A 20,583-nucleotide genomic window follows, 5' to 3' on the forward strand; every position below is an offset into this window, starting at 1 on the left:
TGTGTTATTCTTTGTTATGCCTTGCCACTAAATCCCATATAGCAAAAGTTTCTGCTGCACTGCTCTCTTGAGGTTCAAACGTTCAAGTATGTTACATTACATACCATAGCTGACTCTTTTATCCAAAGCGACTTACAATCATTCTTGCTTCTACTTTGTACTCTTTAAAAAAAGACTGCATTATCTTTGATGTAATGAAAAACGTTAGCTAAATTAAGATCCAGAATTACAGAGTTTGAATGTAAAAGTACACATTAATATAAAACTACTTATTTACCTTAAAATAACAAAGAAAATCGTTAAAGTGTTAGTATGGATATAAACCGTTAAATGATGAGCTAGATATTTAATTACATGTAATTATTGTTATTTTACATGAATTTGTATGTAATTTAAGAAAACAGTAAAAAATACAGTATAAATAATACAGTACTTTTTCTGTAAAAAAATGAGAATTTTTTTTTATTTGTTATTATTAGGATAATACTTAAATTAAGAGTTGGGTTGTTAATTTACAGATAATGTCTTTAATTTTACATATCAATTTTAAAAACAGAGAAACTACTGTAAAAAAAGAGTTATTTTCTGTTAAATTAGGATTTTCTTTACAGTGCAGGATACCTAAAAACTTGACATCTGGTGGAAGAATGGGCCGCAGAGCAAGGAATAATGAATATGGTTTTGGCATACATGTATAAAACACATTGAACACAAGAGCCTTCAACAGTCAAAGGAGTTCTCCCAGCTAATGGCCCTTTACACCACTGTGTATGCTCTTTGCACTTATAAACTAATGAGAACCAGTTGAATTTTTAGACCTTGGAATGAGGACCCTTCTGTGAAGTGAATTAAGTTTGGCTAGCATGCTTCAGGGTGTTCACGACTAATAGCCCCCTCATTATCATCAACACAGTTTTGTTCTGCTAGTATTTATCTAAGGACTTGCATGCTATCTGTGAAGAGAAGCAAAGAAAACCCACTTGCATTGCCTATTCAAAGTGGTGGTTGACCAGAAAATGCTCACAAGGGTCATTTTGGAAGCAATCCATTCATTATCTTTCAGGGTATTGGGGGGGTTGGAGCCAATCCCAGCTGACATTGGGCGAATGCAGGGTTCACCCTGGACAGGTCACCAGACTATCACAGGGCTAGGTAGAGACTACCAATCACACTCACATTCACAACTGAGGGGAATTTAGAGTCATCAGTTAACCTAAGCAGCATCGCTATGGACTGTGGCCGGAGAACCCAGAGAGAACCCACACTGACACGGGGGAACATACAAACAAGGACCATCTAGCCCGGGAATGGAAGACAGAGTCAGTCTTTTCTAAAAAACCCTGAGGCCTAATTCTTCCTTTGTAAAGTACCCAACAATCAAATGCTTCCTTCTACACATACTGCAAGAGCATGTTTACGGTCACTCATAGTGGATTGCAAAATACAATAGCAGGTATATGGTATGTGCATAAGCACATACATGTGCACCTGCAGTACACTTAAAGGCCCCGGTTCTGGGGTTATAAAAAATATGATCACCCTAGACTTTCTCCTCTGACCTTCTACTAGCCTGGTGGTGAGAAAAAAACTTGGGGGTGAAGTTACACTTTATGGATGCATATGTGGAAGGTCTTGGCTTGTAGAACATAGTTGAACCTATACCAAAGGTTTTAGGGTAAGGGTAAACCCCAGATTACAGGCTGTGAGGTCTACAGGTCTTGATGGTTTCTCTTCTCGACAGTGTAGATGGAATGGGTTATGTAAGAGTGTGTGCTAGAAATAGTTATGCATCAATCTTCATAACCATTCAAATGACTTTCTGCGTCAGACTGGAAGACAAAAACAAGTAGAACACAGTGACTTGAGAGCCAGAGGTGTAGCAGAGACACTGTTAAAATATTCATCACCACAAAGAGTTATATTCCACTGCAAACTGGGACAGGTTGTGTTTATATGGTGTTATAACCAGGACACAACAATAAGTGATTGACCTGCTAGAGGTTGATTAATGACATGAAATGACAAGAGATTTATGGTATTACTATTCACAGGCAGAAGAGTGGTTTACATGACAGTTACCTTCTGTAGTCTGTGGGGGTGATCTCAACATGTATTTACTGATAATATAGAATCCGATAAATCCAAATGACGAGGTTGAACTTTTGACTAAGAAATAGTTCTTTAGGTTTAAGATTCTAGTCAAAGTTTTACAAGGTGGAAAATATGAGAGGAAGTCTACATTATGAGACACTAAGTCTATTTTTGATAACAGGCCAAAATTACGAGATGAATCAAAATGATACAATTTGGGATCTAAGTCGCAATTTTCACTTTCCACTGTCTAATAGCACATTTTCGATCGCTCTAACCGTTCATCCTTTTTATCTCTTACTTTCTATTTTAGAAAGTAAGAGATAATTCAGAAAGACACGATGAGATCATGTAAAAACAATTTTGTTTTTACATGTACTTGGTTTGAAGGTTTGAAGCAGGAGCAGAAAGACTGTAATGGAACTATCACTTGGTTATGATGAAGAAAACAATAGTGTAACCCCACACACTGCCCTCAGTGCTCTCATACTTTATTGAACAGCATTTCAACTCAGCAGTCAACTGGTGACGAGAATGGACCTGTACTTGTGTAGCGCTTTTCTAGTCTTCCGACCACTCACACTACTTGTCATCATTCAAGAGCTGGTTCAGCTCTCTCACTGATAAAGGAGGAGCTTCTGTGGCCATTAGCCAAAAAACACAGCAGCATTATTTATGACAAGGAAGCAGGTCTTGCTGTCCCAAATATTCAATTCAATTCAGTTTATAATATTGCCAGTTTATATCATTTCAGTTTCTAATATAAGGGAACATATATAAGGTAAATAGAATTGGTCCAAGCACAGAACCTTGTGGAACTCTGTGATTAACGTTGGTGGTCATTGAGGCTTCATCGTTTACAAATACAAATTCAGATCGATCTGATAAATAGGATTTAAACCAACTTAGTGCGGTACCTGAAATGCCAATCGACTGATCCAGTCTCTGTAATAGGATGTCATGATCAATGGTGTCGAACGCAGCACTAAGGTTTAACAAGACCAGCACAGAGATGAGTCCTTTATCTGATGCAATTAGGAGGTCATTTGTAATTTTCACCAGTGCTGTCTCTGTGCTGTTGTGTTTTCTAAATCCTGACTGAAACTCCTCAAATAAACTATCATGATGTAGAAAGTGACACAACTGATTTGCGACTACTTTATCAAGGATCTTAGAGAGGAAGGAAAGATTAGAGATCGGTCTGTAGTTAGCCAACACCTCTGGATTAAGAGTGGGCTTCTTCAGGAGAGGTTTAATTACAGCTACTTTGAAGAATGGCCTGTTAGAAAAGACACATTAACAATATCCAACAGAGAGGTGCCAATTAAAGGCAACACATCTTTAAGCAGCCTTGTTGGGATGGGGTCCAAGAGACAGGTAGACGGTTTAGAAGTAGAAACCGTTAAAGACAATTGGTCAAGATTGATGGGAGAAAAGCCATCCAAATAAACACCAGGGCATACAGCCGTTTCCAAGGCCACTCCACTTGAGGACAGATCAGCACTGGTTGAGGGCAAGAGATCATCAATCTTGCCTCTAATAGTTAGAATCTTTTCATTAAAGAAGTTCATGAAGTCATTACTATTGGGGTCTATAGGAATACACAGCCTAACAGAGCTGTGACTACAGTGCTAAAGAGAAACCTGGGGTTGTTCTTATTGTTCTCTATTACTGATGAGTAATAGGCTGCTCTGGCATTGCGGAGGGCCTTTTTATATGTTTTAAGACTATCTCTCCAAACTAAGCGTGATTCTTCCAGATTGGTGGAACACCATATGCTTGCAAGCTTTTGTGATGTTTGCTTTTGTGATGTTTGCTTTAGTTTGCGGGTCTGAGGGTTATACCAGGAAGCAAACCTCCTTTGCCTCACTGTCTTCTTCTTCAGAGGGGCTATCGAGTCTAGTGTCATTCTCAGTGAACCTGTAGTCTTATCGACAAGATGATCAATCTGGAACGGACTAAAGTTAGCACAGGAGTCCTCCGTCACATTGAGACGTGGTATTGAATCAAATGCAGAAGGAATCGCTTCTTTAAATTTAGCTACAGCACTGTCAGTTAGACATCTGGTGTAGAAACTTTTGACTAACGGTGTACACTCTGGGAGTATAAACTCAAAAGTTATGAGGTAATGGTCTGACAGAAGAGGGTTCTGTGGTCAATGTCAATGCCACATGCAAGAACAAGGTTGAAGGTGTGGCCAAAGCAGTGAGTGGGTTTCTGTACTCTCTGACAGAAGCCAATCGAGTCCAACAATGAGATAAATGCAGCACTAATGCAATCATTATCAACATCCACGTGAATATTAAAATCTGCTACAATAATAACCTTATCAGTTTTAAGGACTAAACTTGATAGAAACTCTGCAAATTCAGATATAAATTCTGAATATGGACCTGGTGGCCGGTACAGTATAACAAATAGAATTGGCTGTAATTTTTTCCAGGTTGGATAAGACTAAGAACAATGCTTTCACATGAGTTGAAGTTTAATTTAGGTTTAGGATTTATTAATAGGCCTGAGTCAAAGATGGCTGCTACTCCACCTCCTCAGCCGATGCCTCGAGAATTGTGAGTATTAATATGATTTGGAGGAGTTAATTCATTTAGGCTGACATATTCTTCATGACTCAGCCAGGTTTCAGTAAGACAGAATAAATTAATGTGATTATCTGATAATAAATAATTTACTAATGCAGCTTTAGATGACAGAGATCTAATATTTGTTGCACTTTTGAAAATAGTGGTTTTAACCTTTATGAGGTTATTTTGTATGACTACTCTTCTGGTTACTTTTGATTTAATTAATTTAAGTGGCCGTGGGACAGACACAGTCTCTATAGAGTTAAGGTTAAGGGTGGGTAACTGCTCGAATGGAAGTGCAGAGAAGGGTGGAAGACTACAACTCTGCTTCTGCTTCCTGATCTGAACTCTGGGTTGTCATGGATTAAGTCCGTTAATCAACTTGGTCATATTTGCAGAAATGAGACCCGCTCCATCCAAAGTGGGATAAATACCATCTCTCCTCATCAGATCATGTTTTCTCCAGAAAGTATGCCAGTTATCACTGTTTCACGTGTAGACGGATCTCTCACCATCCACAAACATTTGGCTTCAATAACCTCCTTCTGTTTCATGGATTGGAGTTCCATTCATACATTGTCATATTCATGTAATGTGTTTATGTAACTTTGTAATGCTCTTCATTCTGTACACATGACATCTATTGCATCTGTCCATCCGGGGAGAGGGATCCTCCTCTGTTGCTCCTGAAGGTTTCTTCCCTTTTTTCCCTGTGAAAGGTTATTTTTGGGGAGTTTTTCCTGATCCGATGTGAGGTCCTGGGACAGGGATGTGGTATGTGTACAGATTGTAAAGCCCTCTGAGGCAAATTTGTAATTTGTGATATTGGGCTATACAAAATAAACTGAATTGAATTGAAAATAATAATACTTGTACGTCTTTGTATTAAATATATGGAAGCAGCTTAACATACACACACAGTTGGTGGACTGAAAGGTTGCTGAAGAAAATATGTATCATTAATTGATTTCAGCATGCAATAAATGTACAAAATATAACAAATGACCTCAGAATGTTCTTATTACATAATGGCTCCACTATCCACTGATAGCAGTCTGTGATGCTGGGACCAATCAGCTCTTTAAACTGAACTATAGTCAAATTGGAGATGGAGTTCATAGTGTGCTTATTTGGCCTTCAGGTGGTTAAACCTGTGAGAACACGGTTGCTAGGCGTCTGACAACAAAGTGGATTGCTTTATTTTTACTTTTTGATTTGAACACCTGGTACGTTGCTCTTTTTTAAATGGAAGAGTTATCGTTGGACTCTCTGGGCAACAACTGACACTAACAGTTCAGATAGGAATTCATGCTGCAAGATGCTGTCGGTTAGATGTGTTCCACTTTTGTCGGAGCACATATCGTTACTTTAAACTACACGTTTTATATGAAACATGAATGAATGACTGTGTGTGTGTGTGTGTGTGTGTGTGTGTGTGTGTGTGTGTGTGTGCTCCCATCGTGTGTGTGTGACTGTGTGTGTGTGTGTGTGTGTGTGTGTGTGTGTGTGTGTGTGTGTTTGTGTGCGTGCGTGCGCGCGTGTGTGTGCGTGTGCGTGTGTGTGTGTGTGTGTTCCCATCGGCATGTCTCGCGGTCTAACACCGGTCGTCGCCGCCTCACCTCCTCCGCCTCTCCCCGGTGTAAACCACGAGCTGCCAGCCCGGTCACCAGCTCATTAATGTCCACCCTGCCATCGCTGTTCAAGTCCAGCTGCTTGAAGAGCTCTGCATATCTGCTATCCCGGTCCGGGCCCAGAGATGCTCCGGCTTCTCCGCTTGCGCCCATGTGAAAGAGAGAGTCGAGTTTCCCGAGTGGTCGACTGGTCGTTTCCCAGCCGCGCATAACACCGGCAGGCGTGGAGGGAGCGTGCTCTGTCCCTGTTTCCAGAGAGACGGACCTCACAGCAGAACGGGAGCAGAGGCGGTTACATGAACGGGGCTGCGCGTCTCCTTCCCCCGGGACGGACTGCCGGACTGCTGGGTGGATGAACGGAATTGGCTTAAACCGGCTCTTGTGAGATTAATCCCCGTATCAGTTACCCGGGTCACTCTGTCACACCGGCTCGCGCCAATCCATAAACTCGTTCAGATCAATTAAAGTTTCACAGCTCGCGAGCCGGCTTTTACCGCAGTCTCTCAAACCAGCGATGACACAACTGTGCGCGCGCGAAGCGCCCTAATAATAATGCCGTATGGTCTTGTCTTTGTATTTTCTAATCAGCAAGGTTGAAACAGTCCTAACGGACCTCAAGGGGAAAAGACTAAAGCGCTTTTACCTCCACACATCACCTTCTCCCTCTGACGCCGCGGGGCTCTGATACGTCACACCACGGCATCTCTAGTGCGTTCATTCATATGTGTCCTCTACGGCTGAGGGTGTGTTACTGTCAATAATGTGATAATAGAGCATTGATGGTCCTTGTAGAGTACTTTTACTGTTCATACTTTGTAGGCTAGCCTTTATTGTGTTGCTATTTGCTTTCCACGGATCCTGACATATTTAAATGAACCAGACTTAAACTCAAGCAAGTGAACGAACTGAAACCCACTGATAGCTTATTGCCTATTATTAGCATTGATTATGGGGATTGTGAGTGATGACGCGCAGCAAAGGACCGTAAGGTGCCCCGTCAGCATTCACAGGATAGAGAGAGAGAGAGAGAGAAAGAATGAGATAAATAAATAGGGAAATAAATAGATGCATACATAAGTATTTTTCTCTCAAAGATCAGCTGAATGAATTCAGTCAGAAATATATTCATAAAATCTTATTCATATTCATATTCTTAATCATGTTTACATTTATATATAATTGCAATTCATTTTAAGAGTAATTTATATATACATTTAAAAATCCTTTCTGTGAAAAAAAGATTGGTCCACCTTATTGAGGGTACACCGTTGTAATTGAACATATTCATATTTGTTTGGTATAGAGGTATATTGTCATGTCCAGGAAACTGATGTTAAATTAATCAGTTTCGTGTCTTGTGTCCATGTTGTCTCGTAATTTCCTGTTTTATTGTGAAAGTCAACTCTCCTCTTGTTTCAGGCAACTTGTTCCTTCCCCTGTGTGTTTCTCCTCTGGTCTGATTGTCTGCCTCGCTCCTGATTGTTTCTACCTGTGCCCTTACCCTGTGTGTATATTGTCTGCGTCTCCTTTTGTCCTGTGCCAGTTCGTCTTGTTTTTTGTGCCAGAGAACCAGCCATTTTCATGGAATTCATCAGTCACGATTTTATGTTACTTTGTTCATGTAGATTTTCTGTTTGTATGTTTCCAGTTAATTAAAACTGAGATTTGTGTTACTTTGCTTTGAGTCGTGCATTTGGGTTCTAGTCTTTGTTCGGTCATGACATATATTTCCCACCCAACACACGGATGGATGGGCCTGGACCTCGGTGACATTGAGCTACCGCCAGGCTGTTCACACCAGAAGCACATTTTTTCGTCAACAAGCACTTCTGCTGCTTTGTACCTCTCTCATGTTCCTACTTCGTAGTTAAATATTTAACATTTATTCCAACACTGACATAAGGACCTCTTATTCATACAATTCCATATATATTTATATATATCATAGCATAATATTATATATAAATATATTATAATAAAATATAAATGTTGTATAATATAAATCAGAAAGATGAACCTTGTTTCATAGGGGCATGTTAATATATAAACATGATCTAACGTTTAAAGTGAGCCTGGTTTTTATCCACCTCCTCATTGTGTTTCTTCACTGTATAATCTTGTGTCCGTCCTCCAGCTGGTAGCGACGTTCATTTTGCCCAATATGGCTTCTTGACGGAGTTATCCATATGTCTCCTGGTGTTCTCATGTTTTCTTAATTCTTCCAACAAGTGCTTCATGTTCCTTTATGGGAGTAAGGAACATGAAGCACTCGTGAATGTCCATGCTTCCTGCTGCTTCCCTTTCAGCTAGTCTGTTGTCGTCTTAAGTCTGGTTCATCTGGGCCCAGATGTTTTACCTGCAGTTTCTCCACCAAAGTTCTTCTCTCAAACAGATCTTGGAGGAGAGATTTTAGCAGGTCGGATCTTCTTGGAAGAGAGGTGCTCACGCTCGCTGGCCGTTGTCATGTCGTTAAAAAAGCGCTTGACAGAGAACGTGCAGCTTTTGGGCCAGACGACTTTGTCCCAAAACGGAATCTATTTTAAGACGCTAATTGGCTAAATTGTATATCACTCATTTATATATTTAAGCAGTAATAGGCTCAACTGCTTCTTAGACCCGTCTCTTCTGGGCCAAAACGATTTGGCCCCAGCTGCAGCTGAGACATGCAGTCGGGCGGAGAGGACCTGCAGGAAGTGCAGGAAAAGCATATATTTTGTGCAGATATCCTATTTTACAAATATTACTGGGTAAATTCCATATTTCCAAAACACAAATATTGACAATTTGTATATTCATAAATATTTTTATTTTTTTTGTGGCTCAAGGTGGGTGGGGCCAGACCCCGTGGCCCTCTATTGGCCAGCCGCCACTGGTTGTTGGGTTGTTACAGAACGAACCCACACGGTGGCGAAGGCATGGCCTTATTTCAATATCATCAGTGGACTCTTGGGGGAGTGCATACTCCGGTACGGTGGATTGGGACTTGCACCTTTAAAGCTAACTTGTAGCTTGCACCTTAAAACGAAGAAGACTCCAACTGCGCCTTCCCGCGAGCCGTAGCGAGCAGCATGCCAGGCCCCGCCCACTAGAGACTCGGTTGCTAGATTGCACGCCGCACATCAATATCTTTATGATCTACCCCCCTTCTAACGATAACCACACCGAAGTCCAACATAAATACGATGCCTTTGCCTCTGCAAGTGTTTAACTTCCAGGTAAGTCTTGACCATCGCTGTTTCTGTCATTTCTAACCAGACCATCTACATTACTGCAGCGTAACCTTAGCTAATGTTAGCAGTTCACGTTAGCTTGCTAGTTTAAGCGAGCTAAATTAACTTAATTTATAGTTCAGTTCATGGTTAAAGACCACAGTTTAAGACTACGTAAGAACAGCACCGGGCAGTCGTTATGTTGATAATGCGTATGAATCATCTTCGACGCAATATGTAGTTTGATTTAATCACTAGCTGAAATAATTTGCGTTGTTGTCAAAGGTAACGTCACTGTCGGTCCCTGACGTTACAATGCGAGGTGAAGACAAGCGCAGGAAATCAAACCGTCTATGTTACTGCCCGAATGACCCCCCCACCCCCACCCCCCCCACACACACATTTGTTGACAAAGGTTTTAAAAACGTTCGCTAGCTAGACGGATGCATTTGAGATATTGTTTTAATGGAGTGTGGAGCTGCAGGCTGACAGAAGGCCTCCATTTACTGAACGTGGTGACGGTATCAGCATAGCTGTAACGGTAACGGGCCACAGCGCTCCTCGGCAGCTGGTACCGCTGTTTCTGACGCGCACACGTCTTCAGTTCGAATCTTCTCTAAAGCACAACCCAACCCAGGCTGGAGGACAGCTTGTGTTGATTATAAGCTAGCATTGCTAGCCAACTTCCTGTTAGCAGAGGCTCCCATTAGCTCCAAGTCGTAGCTTAGCCCAAGCTAAAGCCCCACAACACCGACGATTCCAATAGTTTCAAAGTAGCCTGCAGGCTAACACTTGTTCAGGAGTGCTGTAGACCTGGTTGTGCAATATGTTACAGTAAGATGTTCTGATAATGCATTGTACATAAAGACTAGATATAACATATTTTGACGACATGAAATATGAATGTATCTTTTTGGGCTTCTTTATTTGACTTATTTACGTTTCATATGAGTCGCAATGTGATGTGCTATCAATTCAATGAGCCTGTTGCCTTTATCACATTATGACTTGGTATATGGTGGAAATGTTATCATACTTCTGATCATGTCTTTGTTGTGTACTTTGCCATATCTATGTTATTCTAATCTCTGCTGAACTGTAAAAACTGTAGAGCTGACTGAAGTGCTTTCTGAAGTACCCGTGATGTCTGAAGCTTCGGACGCCATCAGTCTCGTGGTATTCTTCATTTAACAACAGCTTCAACACAATGTATTGAAACAGTGCACTGCATCAGAGTGAGAGGAGCTTTGGCATCACGCCCATCTCTAATGAGCCTTGTACATGTGGTAACACATGCAGCACTAACGCATACTAACTCTACGAGTTTATCTTCCCAAAGGTGGCATTCGTTCACTATCCGCCTGGTATTGTGTTAAAAGGCTAACCAAGAAAATTATAACATAGCAATTGTTGCATCTGCGGTGACGCCCGGCTACCTCTTAAGATCCCTGTATGCTCCTTTTGCCTTGCTTGTTGCCAACCATGCATTCCTTGTAGAACCAGGCTGAAAACCTGCTGTGAGTCACCTTTTCCACTGTTGAAATCATTATATTACATTTAGCTGACGCTTTTATCCAAAGCGACTTACAATCATGTTACATTCATACACTGTAGACACAGCTACAGGGAGCAATTTAGGGCTAAGTGTCTTGCTCAAGGACACATCGTCTAGGGCGTGGATTGAACTGCCAACCCCCTGACTGAAAAATGGACCTGCTATCCACTGACCCACAGTCGCCGAATCATCGTATTTATCATGTTCTATCCAACTGTGTAGAATATTTACAGTCCAATCTATTCTCACACCACCAATTATTTATTGTTGTAGTGAGGTTGGGCCAGTTGTTCAGTAACAGTAGCACAGACCTCATTGATTTAAGTTTAAACCACAGTGAACATCTGATGATGAACCTCCCCATGGAGAGCAAAGTGACATGTGCCATGCTAGCTCGTTCTATCACCAGCTCCTGGCTCTCCAACAAGTTTCTTGTTGAGGTCCACCACCCAACATCAATATTAGCTCCAGAAGTTGAGCCTGGGGATGTGAACGTAGCTCAGCTGCTGGATCAGCACCTGCAGCACACCGTTCTCTGTGCTTGTTGTGTTTTTAAAGCTTTTTCACGCTGAATGACTTATTTCCAAGAAACTAATGAGCACATTTCTGTGAAACACAAATATTTAAAGCGGTGCCGTGGTGTGATTCTTTGTGAAAAAACTCAGTTTTACAGATCTGTGGATTTTTTAAATCAACTAATTGATTAGTTGACAAAATGCTATGTGAGTGTTAGCTGACTTAGGAATTCCTTTGGTCGAGGACAGTCCTAATCTCAATGCTTCAGAATCACATGAAACATGTATATTACAGTTCTACTATTTTTATTGTTATGTTTATTCCGCTATAATGTGGATCCTGTCTTGCGTTGTGATTTCTGTTAACATCTGTGTCTGGTGTGTTTCTCTCAGGGGTCTGTGGAGCCCATGCAGATAGATGCAGACCCCCAGGAGGACCAGCAGAATGCTCCGGACACCAATTACATAGTGGAGAACCCAACGCTGGTACTGACTTGACAGACTTTCATATAAACACGCACACCCTAAAACTGACCCTTGATGGTGGTATACAATGTAATGGTTTGTCCAAAGAGAATAAGCCTTTGCATGAAGCTGCTGGGGCAATTCATCAATATCATGGAGTACAAAAATACCTGGATTGTACTGGCCAGAAGTATTTCTCAAAATTGTAGGTAAGATGGTGCACTCCAGTGCTCCTGTAAAGACCTCTGATCTGCGACAAGGCATGCAGTCTTATGTGCAACACATAAAACAATTATAAAGTTGAGTCTGCAAAGACCACTGCTGTAAGGTTTGATTGAATGAATACAACCAGAGCTGTAGAGCCTCGTCAAACACACTTTATTCAAACTGTTTTAAGAAAGTGTGAGTCACCGTAACTATGAGAGGTCCTTGAGCATGCCTTAATAAATGGACACTCATTATGATGCAGTTTGCTGATTAGCTGTGGACAGACACATTCTAACTCACTCTGACACACACACACACACACCCCTCTCTTCCCACTTAGGCCTAGCCAGTGTCAAATTTTTAAATGACAGCATCGACCATACTAATAATACATGAAAACAACCTTAACTTTAACCCAAATATGCAAAATACACTGTAGCTACTTTGAAATCCCTTCAATCTGACATCCTATCCAACTACAATGTGACGTCAGTATTTCAGAGCAGCAGGTTTCATACTGTGTTAACCAGACCTCTCACCTGTCCCTCCTCCCTGTGTGTAGGACCTGGAGCAGTATGCAACCAGCTACAGTGGGTTAATGCGCATTGAGAGGCTTCAGTTCATCGCTGAGCATTGCCCTCAGCTCCGAGTGGAAGCCCTGAAAATGGCCCTCACCTTTGTCCAGAGGACCTTCAATGTCGACACCTACGAAGAGATCCACCGCAAACTCACAGAGGCCTCACGGTATTCTAGTCGATCGCCCTGTGGCATGTGAACACTGCTTATGGAGAGAGTGCAATCCTGATTTGGCAATAGATCACATTAGCGCGTAGTGTGCGCTTACCAAAATGGTTGTTTATTTCTTAGCACTCTGTTAAACCCAACGTTCCCATTATTGGCTTTTACACCAATCAAGAGTGACACTGCTATCACGGCTGTGTATTTAGCCTTTACCTCTGTCGTTCTGCTACGGGATGCTGGGTTGACACTCTAGCTCAGCTTCTTTTTCTGTGGCGTCTTTGTTTGCGTCCCACGGTCCCTCTTCTCTACTCTCCTTCAGCCTTCCTCTTTTGTGTTTGTAACCATAACGTTAAGCGCTGACTTCCACCTCTTTACAAAACATAGTAAACCCTCAATCAATCGGTCAGTCAACCTGAAAGTAATGTAAAACATTTACACCATTCCTCCAGAGTAGACGGCGGCGGGTCTATTGGGGAGAATTACCCCAACGTCTCTGAATTCTTCAGGGCCTCTCTGTGGCGTTTGGGCCACTGAATAGTAGTTTTGAATTTGATATGATAGCCTTGATTACTGAATACATTTTACATTTACAACATGCCTTAGTATTGCCCGACATCGTAGGTCGGTTCTGTTGTATTTACTTTCTCTTTTCCCTCGCTCTGCTCCACTCTTAACACACCGGCACACCGATCCTTTGCCCTCCTGAACATCAGTTTGGGCACCGCTTAGGAGGTGGTACTAAATGAAAGTCCAGGGATGCAAAAGCTCATTAGCACTACGGCAAACATGGCAGATAGTCCAGGACTTGTTAGGGGCTGGTATTGGTCCTGGTATTGTCATTTCTTAAATGATACCCATCCTTGGTGTCACCTCCGAGTCCTGAATTGGTTTGGTGCCTGTCTCCTGTACTCTTTTTTTGTCAACCTCCTACTGCTTGTAGGCCCTTTTGTTAATTTCATAATGCATAAAAAGCTCAATCTGTTTTAGTTTTTCAGTTCAAGCAAATGTCGAAGCTTAGTTCATGTAGTCTGTTTATTTATTGAAGCTTAGTTCATGTAGTTTGTTTATTTATTGAAGCTTAGTTCATGTAGTCTGTTCATTTATTGAAGCTTAGTTCATGTAGTCTGTTCATTTATTGAAGCTTAGTTCATGTAGTCTGTTTATTTTTTTAAAGCTTAGTTCATGGGCAACTGGCTCAATATTTATTATTTTAAATGTAATATTTATCTACACATTTATCAATATGGAGTGCTATGAACACAGGCCCTAGTTCAGCTCTATGAAAACAGTGAAGCTATGAGAAATGTTGCCGTGTGTACTGGAGGACCCATGGTGTACTGCTCCAAAGTCTGATGGCAAATACGTCCCCTTTTCTCTCATTTTGTCAACATGGAGAGTAAATGTTTTTTGTTTTGTTTAGGGAAGTGCAGGGTGTGCCGGACACCGTACCGGAAGGTAGTGTTGTTCCTCCTCCCCTGGACTCTGCCTGGGCCGAGTCCACAAGGAAAAAGGCTCTGCTCAAACTGGAGAAACTGGACACTGATCTCAAAAACTACAAGGGGAACTCCATCAAAGAGAGCATCAGGTATGAACGCTCACGGCATTGTCAGCGTCAATGTTCTTACTAGCGTTGATCGGCCATGACAGGTGAGCGGACGGTCAGTTTCATAGTTCTTCTGTCGGTAACGTCAGAGCCACACACACGCACAGACATGCGTCGCTGAGTGAGGAAGACATAATGCTCACAACCGTGAAACCTGTGGAACAACTAACTTAATCGGACGTTATTATATTGTAATTCAGTCCCATCCTGCTGCTCAGGAATCAGTGACGTCACAGAGCCAAACAACTACGATAATGGAGGTTTCACTGACTTGTATTAATGCGTTCAAGCTTCATGTAGTAAACATGAGTATTAGGTGTTTCAGTGGTCCCCAACCTTTTTATCACCGCGGACCGGTCAACGCTTGGCAAATTTTACCGCGGCCCGGGGGGGTGTTGGTGCGGCGTGTTAGTGCACCGACCCTTTGAGAGTTACGTGCGTACGTTTTACATGCCTGCACAGATACAGATACACCACAAAAACTAATATAAAGTGCATGGAAATTTTTACTCACCATAATGCCAAATCAATGGGAGCCCTGCGCTTGTTTTTCTACACAGACGGTCCCATCTGGGAGTGATGGGAGACAATGACACCCGAAGTGTGTTGCTTATATCCAGTCTACTCCGTTGTTTTGTTTTGGTTGCTGTCACTGCAGAAAACCCCGCTTCACACAGATAGGATGTCGGAAATGGCAACAGGGTTTTCAGCTTCATTGCCTCATTAGCAAGCCGGTTGCCGCATATTATGCAGAGCGGGCTTGGAATATGGGAATCACCTGCCGCGATAAACCCATATTTTAAGTAGGTCTCCTGGTATTGTCTGGTAAAAGTTTTCTTTTTCTTTGAACTCGTAGGCTCTTCTTCTGTCTCTTCACTAGACCTTTTCCCTTTCGCAAAAAAAATATCCAAAGACGTCTGTTTCTTACTCATTTTGCTAGCTTGTGGGTTAAAATTGGGCGCACAAGTGACCGGGATGCAAACGAGCGAATCCGGTCATTTTTCAAAATAAAAGATTTTTCAAAAATAAAAGATCGTTCATACTCTGATAATAAATAAAACGGAAATTATTAATTATTTCTTGTGCGGCCCGGTACCAATTGATCCACGGACCGGTACCGGTCCGCGGCCCGGGGGTTGGGGACCACTGCTCTATATGACCTCCATCAGTGAACAAGACTATCAGAGAGAAGGTCAGTTTCTATCGAGTTATTCTTAATGCTCTTCTTCTGTGCTGCAAAATCAGACGACATCATGCAGGTTCACCTATCCTTCAGCTCAGACTGCGGGGCCAGATCCTTCTAAATCCTGATCGGGGCTTCGCTAACAAATTATCCTTTCTCCGCCCCAGTACCTGGGCCTTAAGATTAAGCCATTAAAGACACCATCAAAGACAGCTGGTTTGTCACCAGGGTTTCTGCTGATTCGTTTTGCCAGCTTGTTTATTAGAAGTGCTTGGAGAGCCAAACTGACTCCTGTCGGTCCTTTCTTTACTTGACCCTTTGCCCTCGTCCCTACATCTACCACCTTTTTATCTCCATCTCACCTGCCTTTCTCCCCAGGAGAGGTCACGACGACTTGGGGGATCATTACCTGGACTGCGGAGACCTCAGTAATGCCCTCAAGTGCTATTCCCGAGCCAGAGACTACTGCACCAGTGCTAAGCATGTCATTAACATGTGTCTGAATGTCATCAAGGTACAGCACCATCCCACAATGTTGTAATTTGGTAGTAACCGTTGTAGCAGCTGGTAGTGGGAGGGGTTTTGATAATTAGACTTGAGCAAACGAGTATCTGGAGGAGTAAATTGTGTCCTCTGTTCTCACAGGTTAGTGTTTACCTCCAGAACTGGTCCCATGTACTGAGCTACGTCAACAAAGCAGAATCCACACCAGAGATAGCAGAGGTGAGCAAAGGTTACAGCGTCTGTCTTCACCTTACTAACACTATTTTATAACTGTGACCGGAAGTAGTCATGCCTTTCTTAACTAAGATGACAAACAGCTTTTTAGATGATGATGTTTCTCTTTCTGTTCTTTTAGCAAAGAGGAGAGCGAGACAGCCAAAATCAAGCAGTCCTCACCAAATTAAAGTGTGCTGCAGGTAAGACGGCTTTATGTTCTGTTATGTGATGATGAGTTTCAAGATCAGCTGTGAAGCAGCTCCATGTATGTTCTTATCCTGTTTTATGAATAAAGAATGTCCTGAGAGCTCTCTATAGAGAGCTGCTGCCTCCATGACGGCTCTATAGAGAGCTGCCATATAGAGCTGCTGCCACCATGAGAGGTCTACATAGAGCTGCTGCTGCCACCATGACAGGTCTATATAGAGCTGCTGCTGCTGCCACCATGACAGGTCTACATAGAGCTGCTGCTGCCACCATGACAGGTCTATATAGAGCTGCTGCTGCTGCCACCATGACAGGTCTACATAGAGCTGCTGCTGCCATCATGACAGGTCTATATAGAGCTGCTGCTGCCACCTTGACAGGTCTATATAGAGCTGCTGCTGCCACCGTGACAGGTCTACATAGAGCTGCTGCTGCTGCCACCATGAAAGGTCTATATAGAGCTGCTGCTGCCACCTTGACAGGTCTATATAGAGCTGCTGCTGCCACCGTGACAGGTCTACATAGAGCTGCTGCTGCTGCCACCATGAAAGGTCTATATAGAGCTGCTGCTGCCACCATGACAGGTCTATATAGAGCTGCTGCTGCCACCATGACAGGTCTACATAGAGCTGCTGCTGCTGCCACCATGAAAGGTCTATATCGAGCTGCTGCTGCCACCATGACATTTCTATATCGAGCTGCTGCCACCATGACTGCTCTACATAGAGTTGCTGCCACCATGACATGTCTATATAGAGCTGCTGTCACCATGACTGCTCTACATAGAGCTCTTATGGATAATTTGTGGAGGATGTAGTAGTTGTCTGAGCTGTTCTGTTGGCGTTTCAGGGCTGGCAGAGTTGGCTTCTCGAAAATATAAACCAGCTGCCAAGTGCTTCCTGCAGGCTTCTTTTGACCACTGTGACTGTCCAGAGGTGAGTGACATAAGCAATCCTGACACACACCTTCCACAGGTCAACTGGAGCTAAAATGATGCCTCAGCAGTCCATGGAGCGTTTTTTCTTATCTAGTCTACGTAACATGATTGGATTTAGATTAAATAATATACCATGCCAAAAATTCAATTTAAGAACATGTGAATCATTTGACTTGAATCATGTGAGCCTTCTGTACCACTCGACTTCTAAAAGCCCAATGTCAATGAAGAGAATGAAGTGGTTCATTCATTGAACGTCTGTGTGGTGCAGCTGCGACCAGCGTTCCCTGAAGTAGCCGTCTAATGAGGACGTCAGAGCTGTTCTTAATGTGTTTTCGTCATTGATTATTTATCTGAAGACTGAGGACATATAGAGCATCTGACTGATGCAGACAGACATGATTATTTAGAACCACACACCAGTGCTCCTAAAATGTAGACTCATGGCAGACAGCAACTGGCTGTGTATGTATTACGGACTGCTCTAGTGAAAGGCTGCTCCCTCACACTACCTCGGGCTGAAGTTTGAAACCACTACCACGAACAAACAGCTGTGTAATGTGTGTGTGTGTGTGCTCCCTGCAGCTCCTGTCGCCCAGTAACGTTGCTGTGTATGGAGGCTTGTGTGCTTTGGCCACATTTGACAGACAGGAGCTCCAGCGTAACGTCATCTCCAGCAGGTAGGAGTAGTTAAGTGGATGATGACACATACCGTGTTTATTTAATGACAGGAAGGCTTTGCTAATAACCTTATTTTCTATCCTCAGCTCCTTTAAGTTATTTCTAGAGTTGGAACCTCAGATCCGTGACATCATCTTCAAGTTCTACGAGTCCAAGTACGCGACTTGTCTCCAGCTGTTGGATGAAATGAAGGTGAGTGTATTAGTACTAATAACAATATTACTGTCATTAAAAGGTCAGCAGTTTGAGACTGTGCTGAGGTTGTGGGAGTACATGACTGCTGATTTTGAGTGTATGTGACTGGTGTGTTCTCCAGGATAACCTCCTGTTGGACATGTACCTGGCCCCACATGTCAAGACGCTGTACAGCCAGATCCGGAACAGAGCTCTCATCCAGGTGAGACGTCCACTATGTGCATTTACACTTTATGCATTAATGTTGTCCGTCACAACTCAGGAACATCTGGAGGCTTTTTCCCCCCAAAATGTGACACAAACATCCTCTTAGACTCAAAAGCTGTCACCGCTGTATGAAAGCTAACCAAGGGGCCGGCTGGTTGATGATATGTTAATGCTCTGAATGTCGTAGAGAGGACCTTTTTACATTACAAGGGTCAGGGTTCAGTTCTTATGTTCTTTGACTGAGTTTTTCTGAATGTAATTAATGACGACAGGCCCGTCGCCCTGACCATGTGGTCATGAAGTCTTTTGAGAGCCTTGTCCTATCTCACTCAAAACCCTCACCGACCACTCCAGGACCCCCTGCAGTTCCCCTACAGAGCAAACAGGTCTGTAGACGAGGGCAGTCAACATGGCCCTCCACATCATCCTCCAGCATCTGTACTCATCAGGAACCTACGCCAGGATCTTGTTTGTAGACTTCAGCTCTGCCATCAATACCATCATTCTGTCTCTGCTGCAGGACAAGCTCTCCCAGCTGCACGTGCAGTGGCTCTAGCATATCATTCATGTGAGGTCCTGGGACAGGGATGTCGTATGCGTACAGATTGTAAAGCCCTCTGCGGCAAATTAGTCATTTGTGATTTTAGGCTATATAAAATAAACTGAATTGTATCATCTGCTCTGCTGAGAGGTGATTGGCTGCAATCTGTCCCTCCACGACATGTTCGCCTCCAGGACCCTGAAGAGGGCAAGAAAGATTGTAGCTGACCGCTCTCACCCTGGACACACACTGTTCGAGTCCCTTCCTTCTGGCAGGAGGCTGCGGTCCATCCGGACCAAGCCTCACGCCACAAGAACAGTTTCTTTCCAGATGCAGTCGGGTTCATCAACAAAGCCCGGGACACCCCCTGCCCCCATCTTTTCTTTTCTTATTAAAATACACTTGCCACTTTTATTTGATAATATATACTTTTTCTGTTATCTGTTAGTTGTTTACCATATTTATCTATGATTGCCGTACGATTTTTGTTTTTTTTAACGTTTTTATTCTATGTTCATTGTTATGCATCTTTCACAGAGTCAAATTCCTCGTATGTTTCATGTTCGCACTTTGCAAATAAACAATTCTGATTCTGACTACTGTCTAATAGTAGCCCGTCTGACAGTTGTGTGTGTCTGTGCATGTGTTCAGTATTTCAGCCCCTACGTGTCAGCAGACATGACTAAAATGGCTCAGGCCTTCAACACCACAGTAGCAGCTCTGGAGGATGAGCTCACCCAGCTCATACTGGAGGGGCTCATCAACGCTCGCATCGACTCCCACAGCAAGGTGACACACACACACACACACACGAAAATGCTGAAGTGAGTAACGTGTCATTTGGACCATTGTGAACGGATGCTCTGACTTGTTGATAGATTCTGTATGCGAGGGACGTGGACCAGAGGAGCACCACGTTTGAGAAGTCGATCCACATGGGCAAAGAGTTCCAGAGACGAGCCAAAGCCATGATCCTCCGAGCTGCTGTGCTGCGCAACCAGATCCACGTCAAGGTAGGAAAAATAGGTTTATACTTTAAAAAAAAAAGTGAAATACTAAAATTCACGAGTGATGGAGAGGGTGCCTGTCTTCTCCACAGGCTCTCATATGTGAAAAGTGCTGATCCCAAAATACACAGAATCCGAGGATTGGAGGTTATTTGAATTGAAACGGTGTCCTCTTCTCAGTCTCCACCCAGAGAAGGCAGCCAGGGTGAGCTGACACCAGCCAACAGCCAGACCAGGATGAGCACCAACATGTGAGGAGGAAGTCCTCTTCAAAGTCTGCAAGCTAACTCTGCTGACGACAGCCGCAGA

At 42.9% G+C, this 20,583-nt stretch overlaps 1 protein-coding gene across 2 annotated transcripts in view; it reads left to right on the top strand.

The window, feature by feature from the left end:
* Positions 1 to 9,199: 9,199 nt before the first annotated feature.
* The window catches only part of gps1 (G protein pathway suppressor 1), an 11,649-nt gene continuing 265 nt past the window's right edge, over positions 9,200 to 20,583 (top strand). The window contains exons 1-14 of one of the 2 annotated variants that reach the window (XM_034539377.1): positions 9,200 to 9,516; positions 11,974 to 12,066; positions 12,815 to 12,996; positions 14,414 to 14,578; positions 16,158 to 16,293; positions 16,425 to 16,502; positions 16,639 to 16,699; positions 17,556 to 17,641; positions 18,229 to 18,323; positions 18,411 to 18,516; positions 18,641 to 18,721; positions 19,919 to 20,056; positions 20,146 to 20,280; positions 20,455 to 20,583. The exon at positions 20,455 to 20,583 is cut by the window's right edge and continues 265 nt beyond it. In XM_034539377.1, coding sequence (XP_034395268.1) covers positions 9,484 to 9,516; positions 11,974 to 12,066; positions 12,815 to 12,996; positions 14,414 to 14,578; positions 16,158 to 16,293; positions 16,425 to 16,502; positions 16,639 to 16,699; positions 17,556 to 17,641; positions 18,229 to 18,323; positions 18,411 to 18,516; positions 18,641 to 18,721; positions 19,919 to 20,056; positions 20,146 to 20,280; positions 20,455 to 20,529 — 1,464 coding nt within the window. In that variant the 5' untranslated portion in view covers positions 9,200 to 9,483 and the 3' untranslated portion in view covers positions 20,530 to 20,583. Of the gene's footprint in view, positions 9,517 to 11,973; positions 12,067 to 12,814; positions 12,997 to 14,413; positions 14,579 to 16,157; positions 16,294 to 16,424; positions 16,503 to 16,638; positions 16,700 to 17,555; positions 17,642 to 18,228; positions 18,324 to 18,410; positions 18,517 to 18,640; positions 18,722 to 19,918; positions 20,057 to 20,145; positions 20,281 to 20,366 lie in introns of both variants that reach the window. The other variant, XM_034539378.1, reaches the window with a different exon arrangement.

The sequence above is a fragment of the Cyclopterus lumpus genome, chromosome 8, assembly GCF_009769545.1.
Source record: "Cyclopterus lumpus isolate fCycLum1 chromosome 8, fCycLum1.pri, whole genome shotgun sequence".
In the NCBI taxonomy this organism is placed as follows: Eukaryota; Metazoa; Chordata; class Actinopteri; order Perciformes; family Cyclopteridae; genus Cyclopterus; species Cyclopterus lumpus.